We start from the raw sequence: 9,899 nt of genomic DNA, 5'->3' as shown, positions 1-9,899 counted from the left end.
ATCATGCATGAGAGCTATGTTGAACAATATGCTTTAGATGAAGACTTTAAAGATGTATATGCAACTTTGTGTCAAGGAAACCAAGTAGAGGAATTGGATTACCATGTGCATGATAAACTTTTGTATCATCTTGGCAAGTTATGCATTCCACAGGGTGAAAGAGTCAACATCATAAGGGAAGCACATACTTCTCTTATTGCTGGCCATTTTGGTGTAGGCAAGACGGTGGCACAATTACAAAGGTATTGTTATTGGCCTAGAATGAATGAAAGTGTATCACGATATGTAAGAGGATGTTCTTTATGTGCTACAAGTAAGCCTAGAAATAGAAAGTTAGGATTGTATACTCCACTTCCAGTTCCTTCTCGTCCTTGGGAAAGTGTTTCTATGGACTTTGTAGGAGGACTGCCTATGTCTAAAAGAAATCATGATTATATTTATGTTGTGGTGGATTGTTTCAGCAAGATGTGTATTTTGATGCCTTGTAAGAAGCAAGTTACAATTGAACAGACTGCACAAATGTTCTTTCAACATGTATGGGTACATTTTGGATTGCCCAAATCCATTATTTTTTATCGAGATTCTTGATTTGTCGGGAACTTTTGGTCAAGCTTATGGGGACTCATGGACACCAAGTTGAAAAAGAGCACAACATTCCATCCACAAATCGATGGTCAAATAGAAGTGGTGAATAGAATGGTGGTACATCTTCTTCATGGTTATTGCAGTAAACATCCCAAGCTTTGGGATGAACACTTACACTACATTCAACATGCTTATAACCGGGCTAAGCATTCATCGAATCAAACATCCCCATTTGAGTTATGCTTTGGTTACTTACCAAAATCTCCTTTAGATTTTATCTTTGGGAAGGATGTTGCTATTGATGGTCATAATGAAATTGATAAGGCCAAGCGGTTCATTGAGAAAGTTCAATTGGTGCATCAAATGGTCCAAGAACAGTTGGAAAGAGCCAAGCCAAGTACAAGACAAGGCATGATAAGCATCGTGTTGACCACAATTTCCAAGTTGGAGATGAAGTTTGGCTTTACACTAGTAAAGAGAGGCTTAAAGGAGAAGGTAAAAAGCTGAAACCAATAATGTATGGACCTTTTAAGATTCTATAAAAGATTGGTAACAATGCCTTCCATTTGGATTTGCCTCATTATATGAAAATGTATGCAGTTTTTAATGTTGAGAATTTGAGACTATATGAGCCTCCTTTGATTGATGATCAAGGAGAGCATGTTCAAGTTCCTTCAATATAATATTTCTCGCCATAATTTATTGAAGAATTGCAACAAGATACCATCCTTGACATAAAACAATGTAAACTTTGAAACGGGAACTATAAACTCAAAACGGGAACTCTGGCAAAAAAACCCCGAAAAAACATCAAAAACAGTGCTAAAAACGAAAAGTGTGTATACTGGAACGATGGTTTTTTTTTAGGGTCAATTTTGAACATGTTTTAAAAATGGCAGTGAAAACGAAATTTTCGTGCAAAAAACACCCTAAAAACAAGAAGTGTTGATACTGGAACGATGATTTTTTTTTTAGGGTCAATTTTCAACATTTTTAAAAAATGCTAGTAAAACCAAATTTTTATGTGCAAAAAAACAGTTGTTTATGAGGAAAAAAACACACTAATGTTTTTGGTAGAATAACATTTTTCTTTCCTAAGTATAAATTCAACATGTTTTAGTAATGACCATAAAGATAAAATAATGGGATCTGAAATACATTAAAATTCTATTAGTTTTCATCCATGTTGTTAAACATATAATAACATCACACTAAAGATTGCTAAAATTCTAATTGTTTTCAACCATAACATTTTTTATTTTTTATTTTATTTTTTTATTTTTTTATTTTTTTATTTTTTCAATTTAGCTACTTCTATATTGATACAAGATATAATTACATGGAGGCTGAAGCCTCTAGAGTTCTAGCCTCAGAGAGGGCATGCTTACAAAAATCCCTTGAAAACCAGTCCAGAAAACCTTCATGGTGACCTGCTTTGAAACATGATGTGTCTGTAGACTGAAACCGAAAGCTGGGACAGAGTGTTTGGTTCCAATCAAAAACTCAAAACCGTGCGGCCTCTCCATAACCGGAGGATGACCCAGAAACATTTTAACCCAGAACAAAATCCAAGAGGACAGAGACCTTAAGACAGTGTTTATGATAGTAACCAAAAAAATCGTTGAATACCTCCCACGCAGGGGAAACCGACAAGACAATGTTGACAAAAGATCTGATACTGAGGATTGTGAGGCCAGAAATGATTTTGGATTCTGAGAATGTAAAACGTTTTCTGGCCACTGCAGAGCAAAACATAAAGAGCAGACCTGTTCAAACATCAGGCGAGGTTGGAGGCGATTCCTCAATGATGCAGCAGCCGAAATGGTCAGGACCATCCGAATCTGAGGGAAGATCTTCTTTACCTGATGAACCACCCCTTACTGGAGCGCTGGGTTCTGCAAGAGTGGTGGACTCCGGAATTGCTGCGTCGCTTGGATCCTTTCGCTGAGAATCTTCATTCTGCGTGGAAGCTATCTTGGCTGTTGTCTTCGGCTCCAAGGGAGAGTCAGGAACAACATCCCCCAAACCAACAGCTCCCGAACCAGCAATGTCTTCACATAACTCAACTGTGACTGACGCTATGAAGGAGGAGTTGCCTAGGGAGCAGGGGAAGCGGAAGCGAGCCATATGGGAATGGGAGTGGGAAGAGCAAGCTTCGGGGATAGTTTGCCCTCTTCCTCTGCCACGACCACTTCTGGTGACAGGGTATCTGTTAAAGCTGAAATCCGAAGCATCAGACAAGGGTTCTGAAGTCGTGGAGGATGGCTGGCGGGAGACTTGGCCACGAGAGCTGCCTCTCCTGCTGCTCATCTTGGGGCGAACTCTGGGCATGATAAGGATCGCAGGAGGGGCGGAACAGACAGTGGCAGAGGAGACAGAGAGGGAATAATCGGAGATGGAGCTGGATTGAATCACAGGAGGATGGAAGCTATGATGAAGGGCGGCATAGGGAACCCAAGCATGACAGATTAATACCTTGTTACGAGTGCCAGGAGCATGAATCTCACTGGAACTGCTTAAGCACAGGGGAGGAGCTAGAATGGAGAGCCAACCGAGCGCCATTACAAATAAACTGATGGGCTGAAGGATCGAGGGAAGATGCGTTAATGCAGCATTTACTTTGAGGTCCTGCATCATTAAAACAATGCTCATGCGAGGCCGGCTGGCGTAAATGAAGAGCCACGCGCCGTCCTTCCTCGCCGCCTTCGAGCTGCAATCCACCTTATACACCCGCATCCGGGTGGGATAGATCTTGTTGCACCAGGAGATTACAGTCGCGCTTGAGTTGTGAGTCATTGGAATTGTTCAACGGACCAGAGAAAAATGGGAGCTGTTGATCGGCCCCTTGGTTGGCCAGTCTGTCTGCTGCCTTATTAGTTGTGCGCCTGATGTGCTTGAAGGATATGCTGCGAGGAATTTTGAGCCAGTCTTCAATTTGTTCCAATCTGCTTAGAAGCCTCCAACTTGAAGCAATTTTCGCTGCTGGGGATCCTGATTGTATCCTGTTTGCAGCCTCTATTAGGATTTGTGAATCGCCTTCGACCTCTAGAGGGAGCAAATGTTCAGTTTCTGCTATACGTAAACCTTGCCATAAGCTTTCCAGCTCAACAGCGTTGTTGGTGTCTCTGCCTAATGATCCATGATAGATGTGCAACACTGTGCCTGCCTCGTTTCTGAAGATACCTCCATAGCCAGCTGGCCCGGGGTTTCCCTTAGCCGCACCATCAAAGTTCAGCTTGTAGGGGTGGATGGAAGGAGGTGTCCAAGAGTGAGCTGACTCCGAGTGAATTGAGGTGCTGGGATTGATATGATCTACTGAGGTGAGATCAAGGTTCCAATTGGCGAGAATGAGACACTCCTGGGGTAAGACTGGCATATCTGAATCTTGCCAAAGTTTTAGAGCCAATGTTTCTTGAAGATTCTGCCTGAGAAGAGACCAGAGGGTATCAAGAGGCGAGTTATGATTTTTGAAGATCCTATTGTTTCTTTCCTTCCAGATGATCCAATAGATGAAGCCTGGAAGGAGGTGCCAGAGGGCATTAAGAAGAGAACTTTGGAAAGGACTCCGAGGCCAATTTCTGATGGTGTTTACTGTGTCTCCCTCTTTTCTGCCTGATCTTCTATTGCACTGAGCTGCTAAAGGGCAAGTGTCCAAGAGATGATTAATGTCCTCTGAATGTAGATTGCAGTTAGAGCATCTGGATGGCCCGATGAATCCACGCTTTTGCAGGTTATCCCAGGTAAGGATCCTTTGTTTGCTTAGCAGCCAAAGGAAGGTAGAAACCTTAGGCCAAATGTTTGGTTGCCAGACTTGGTCCCAAAGAGAGTCTTTTATAATCTGCAGAGGATGATAGAGGATTTGATAGGCCTCCTTGGTAGTGAACAGGCCCTTGGTGGTGTATCCCCATCTCAGACGATCTTTCTGATCTGATAGTTTGATTTTCCTGAGTTTAAGCTCGTTATCAATCTCATCATAGGTTTCCTCCTGCCAGTTGGCTTGCCAAGTGTTCGCCGATCTCCAAAGCTGAAATCCGTGGGAAGAATGTTGTTGCCAGAATTGCTGTACATAAATTTTCTCATTTTGCTGCATGGTAATTTGCCACTTGGGTTTGTGAAAAAGAGAGGCAAGTTTGGGAAGTTGTTGCCAAGAATCTTCCCAGAATCTGGCAGTGTTGCCTGAGTGGATTTCCCAAAAGCTGTGCGCTTGAATGAAGGCGCTATGAGTTTTGGCAGCGTTCCAGATTAAGGAGCCAGGAGTGGTAGATGAGAATCTGATTAGCTCCTCCACAGGACTGCCTGGAGCATATTTGGCATGCCATAGTCGACCCCAGGGAGTAAGCGGTTTGGAGAGCCAATTCCACCATATACGCGCCCCCATGATGCTGTTGCTGTGGAGGGGATCCCTTAGGCCTAAACCCCCAGCTGATTTCGGGAGACACACCTCCGACCATTTAACCAGGGCCCATTTTCTATTGTGGCCTGAGGAGCCCCAAAGAAAATTTCTTTGAAGATTGCGAATGTTTTTGAGAACCCATTTCGGGGCAGCCAAGATTGAGAACAAGTACAAAGGCATGGCTTGGAGGACAGATTTGATGAGGATGATTCTGCTTGCAATGTTGAGAGAGCGGAAGGTCCAGGAGGAAAGCCTGGCTTCTAGGTTGTCAAGAAGGGTCCTCCAAGCGGCATGTTTGATGGCAGAGTCAAACAGGGGAGCCCCCAAGTATTTCGAAGGAAGTTTGGCTATCGAAAAGCCCATGATCCGAGCTATATTTCTTTGGGTATGAATGGGAGTGTTGAAAAAAAAGAGTTGGGATTTGGAGGCATTAATGGAAGTGCCAGAGGCATCAGAGAAAAGATTTAGCAGGCGATTGAAGGCAGAGGCTTCTTGAACTGAAGGATGGCCAAAAAGCATATTATCATCAACAAACTGTTGGTGAGTAATGGGGGATTGGCCATGCAGAGAAATACCCTTTAAAGATTGAGAGGCAGTGGCAGAGTGAAGAAGGCGGCTTAATCCTTCAGCCATGAGAACAAAAATGAAAGGGGAAAGAGGATCTCCTTGACGGATTCCCCGAGAAGGATGAAAAGGAGGGGAAGGGGATCCATTGAGCAGGATGGAGAAGCAGGGGGAAGAAATGAGATTCATGATCCATCGAGTCCAGGTGGCATTGAAGCCGAATGCTAATAAGATGTGTTTAATATATGTCCAGTTGAGTTTGTCGAAAGCTTTGGAGAGATCTAGTTTGAGAATCATACCTGGTTTCTTCAGAATTTTGAGTGAGTGGATCACTTCGTGGGAGAGAATGATACCATCCAGAATCTGGCGCCCTTCTACATAGCCTGTCTGCTCTGGCGAGATAAGGAGAGGGAGAAGAGGTTTGAGTCTGTTTGCCACTACTTTGGATATTAGCTTGTAGATGACATTGCACAATGCAATCGGCCGAAATTTATCAGGAGTCTTGGAATCTTCCATTTTAGGAACGAGCGCTATGAAGGTCGTATTTAGGGAAGGTAGAACCCAGTGCATCGATCGAGATTCATCCACGAGCTCCCAGACTTCTGTTTTGATGTGTTCCCAGAAAGCATGAAAGAAGTTGGCTGTGAATCCGTCAGGACCGGGCGCCTTACCATCCTTGAGCTGGGCCATTGCGTCCTCCACTTCCTGCATGGAGATAGGCTGGAGAAGCCTATTGTTGTGATCCTCATTAATAATTTTAGGAATGTGCTGCACTATGTTTTGTATGGCTTGATTTCTGCTACCCGGCGGTTCTCTAAGAGTGTCCTGAAAGTAATCTTGGAATTCCTGTACGATGTCTTCATGCTTCTCCAGGCGCTCCCCTTGTTGATTGTTGATGAATGCAATGTTATTATGCATTCTCCTTTGAATGGTTGACTTATGAAAGAACTTAGTATTTTTCTCCCCGTCCTTGAGCCATCTGATCCTAGATTTTTGTCGCCAGAGAGTCTCTTCTTGCTGCCTGCGCGTTTCAATCTGATTAAGGAGTACCTGCTCTTGTTGAGCGTAATCCTCCGTTCGACCCTCTGATATGATGCATTGTTGCAGCATGTTCATTTGCTGCTCCAACGCTTTCCTTTGGTCGAATATGTTGCCAAACTGAGTGCGATTCCAAGTTTTCAGCACTTGCTTAAGGTATTTTAACTTTTGTTGAAATTGAAACATCTTGGCTCCTGCAGGGGGAGTGAAGGATTTCCAGGCAGCTATTACTACATCTTTGAAGTTGGGATGAGAGAACCAGAAGGATTCGAATCGGAAGGGTCTGTTACTCTTTGACTCTGGACGCGACCACTGAAGCATTATAGGCCAGTGGTCTGAGCCTGCTTGTGGTAAAATGGAAGCATGGAAATCTCTGCCCAGATGGATGGCATTGTCTGACAGGAGGAAGCGATCGAGTCTGGAAGCTATGTGCTGAGAACCTCTTCGTTTGTTGGTCCATGTGAACATACCATTCGAGGTCTGAAGATCCATGAGCTGATTCCTAGATATGAAGTCTTTGAAGCCAATACTGTCCCCTTCCAGTCTTGCTCGACCTCCAGATTTTTCCTCCAGCGCTGTAATTATGTTGAAGTCGCCACCACTTATCCATAGGGGATGGCATCGGCTAGAGCTGAGAGCTGAGAGAGTATTCAGCAGATCCAGCTTTTTTTGAAGATCTTGAGGAAAATACACATTAGTGAGAAGTCCATGGATACTGGTGCCAGTGAGGTGGAAATTGGCTTGAATGAAGAAGTGAGAGGCATGGAAATCTTGAAGGGAGAGAATTTGAGGATTCCATAAGATTGCCAGCCCTCCAGAAGCGCCTGATGCATCCACAGAGACAGAACGACAGCCTGTCCAGACTTTATTTAGAATTTTCTCCAATAAAGTGCTATTGCTTTTGGTTTCTTGTAGAAAGACTAATGTAGGCTTTTCTTGCTGAATCATGTTTTTTAACATACTATGTTTTGCAGGGCTGTTGAGCCCTCGCACATTCCAAGAGATTAGCTTCATGAGGAACCATGGGGAAGAGCTTTAAAGAACTTGGTCAGCTTGGGGAATTCTCCAGAATCCACCAACATTTCTCCAATAATGATAGTCCTTTGCAGATCTGTTTTGCGCCCTCGTTTTTTCGTGTCTTTCAATTTTTTTTTGCCATCCCAAGGACTACCTACCTGAATGCCAAGGTATTTGTTTTGCTGTGCTTTGATCAGAACTCCTTCTAGTCTGTCGATTTCCCTTGGGGGAATATCACTGAAATCTTTCTGTCGACATGCTGCTTCCAGTTTGAGTAGATCCAGACCTCCTATATCTTCACTTTCGGGGCCCTCCTCCATGAATGATGGTTTGTCCTGGTCCTCCTCATCTGACCTTTGAGTAATGTTCTGGGCTAGAGAAGCGTCGACCTCCATGGCTGAAGAAGGTATGGCTAGATCTGAGGCGAGATGTTTGTCAGTAGAGGTTGAGGCGGGAGTGCTGAATTGAGCGGACTTAGAGGGCAGAGCTGAGGGATTGGGGGGAGGCACAGGGGAGGAAGAGGACGGATCTGGAGGCGGGATGAGAGCATGGTCCTCCATGAAGCTTGGAGAGGACAAGATTCCAAAGCTATTCCGAGTTTCCAGCTTCTTGGGATTTGCAGGAGCAACTGGAGGTTTCTTGGTTTGCTTTCTGCAGCTAGGAACTTTCGTGAATCCTTCAGCGTCTTTGTTGGTTTCAGAAGCGGAAGCTTTCGACTGAAGATTCAGAGGGCAATCCCTGAAGAGATGGCCATGCTCATGACACTTTCTACAGCGAAAAGGAATGTGCTCGTAGTCTAATGTTTGTACCCATTCATAATCATCATGAAATAAACTTACCGAATCCGTGAGTTCTTTGGTTAGATGCATGTGTACACAGATCCTGGCATAGGATGTGTATCTTCGGTATTTGGTCTCCTCAACGACTTTGATGAAAGCTCCTAGGCTGTTGCCAATGTCCTTTAAAGTCTCCTCGTTCCAATATTCCACTGGAAGAGAATACAAGCGTATCCATACTGGAGCCCAGGTGAAGTCCTCTTTGTCTGGATCGAACCTCGCTTTCCATTGTCAGAGATATAGGCCTGCAGAGTTGAAGAAATACGGACCTCCTTCGAAGATGCAGGTTTTGTCTTCCAGGCAGGTGAAGATAGCAGTGAAAAAACCTTTAGGGCCTAGCTGCAGGGAGACTTGACCCTTAGGCTTCCATTTGGAGGCTATCCATCCATACAAGGCCTTTTCAGTTGGCCAGAATTCGAGGAACTTACCTATGAGTGCATGATCACTCATGTATTGGATTTGGGCGTTAATACGATCACTGGGAAGATCTATTTTTATTCTCTCTGCAGATCTGGGGATGCATGTTGCAGAGAACGCTTTTGGCCGTGACGTTGAGCTGATCTGGTCTGTTCCTTTGTCTATGTCTGCTGTCTGACCTGCAGCAGCATTTCCATTGTTGTCCGTAACCGGATCTGAATGAGGGCCGTCAGTTGGGTCAGGGCCTTGACCGACTGAAACTTCTACGTTTACGGGCTTGTCAGGAGAGGGATCTGAAGAGGGAGGGGGGGCAGAGCCCACCCCTCCTGACTGCAGGGCCATGTGGTGGAGATCAGCGGCGCCGAAGGCTGGAGAAGCCGAGGGCGCAAGGGAAAGGGGCAACGGGATTATGCAATAACCCTAGCAGCGGAAGCATCACCAAGGTTGCAGAGCAGTTGTCTTGATTAGTTTCCCATCTTCTCCATATTCGTTTTCAACCATAACATTAAAGATACAAAAAAAGGAATTTTTTCAACCATAAAATTAAAAAACCATGACATTATGAACAAATTACATGACTAAATTAATCAAAATGTCATTATTTGTATATTGAATGAAACATACATTATATCTCTAATTTAATGTTGCATTGTAGATATTCTAAACAATAAAAATCATCATAATTAAGACATATAATCCAACAACATAAAAATGACTCATAACTTCTGATTTAACACCATATGGAAATCAAATTTTTTATTTCAAGATACGATGCAAACATCAGTTATATAAATTGTTTTAGACAATTATTCAAAATCACTCATATTTTCTTGCACACCATCAGGATTCACATCTTGAGATGAATGGCTGGATGCAGACGAAGATGTTCCATATTCTTCTCTTTCGTCAACTAGTGCCCCATTCCGAGTCCACATGCATGCCCACCATTTCAGGTTTCAAAATTCTTCTGGATCTACGATTGGTTTCAGCAGACTCCCATCTCAACACTGTTCCTTCTGGTAACAACCTTTTTAGAATCTCTATCGTCT

The 9,899-nt window shown here is 43.8% G+C and overlaps 1 protein-coding gene across 1 annotated transcript; it reads right to left on the bottom strand.

Moving 5' to 3' along the window:
• Nucleotides 1-5,727: 5,727 nt before the first annotated feature.
• Nucleotides 5,728-9,192, bottom strand: LOC149153811 (uncharacterized). Its single transcript, XM_089443936.1, has 4 exons — nucleotides 8,862-9,192; nucleotides 7,602-8,654; nucleotides 6,008-7,404; nucleotides 5,728-5,766 (listed from the first exon to the last, which is right to left on the bottom strand). The coding sequence occupies exons 1-4, from the start codon at nucleotides 9,190-9,192 to the stop codon at nucleotides 5,728-5,730; spliced, it is 2,820 nt and encodes a 939-aa protein (XP_089300062.1).
• Nucleotides 9,193-9,899: the final 707 nt, after the last annotated feature.

Source organism: Pinus tabuliformis, chromosome 9, assembly GCF_031772625.1.
Source record: "Pinus tabuliformis cultivar Carrire ecotype Pingquan chromosome 9, CPIR1, whole genome shotgun sequence".
In the NCBI taxonomy this organism is placed as follows: domain Eukaryota; kingdom Viridiplantae; phylum Streptophyta; class Pinopsida; order Pinales; family Pinaceae; genus Pinus; species Pinus tabuliformis.
Note: the sequence above shows the minus strand (reverse complement) of the source record. Positions and strands in the feature narration are given on the sequence as shown.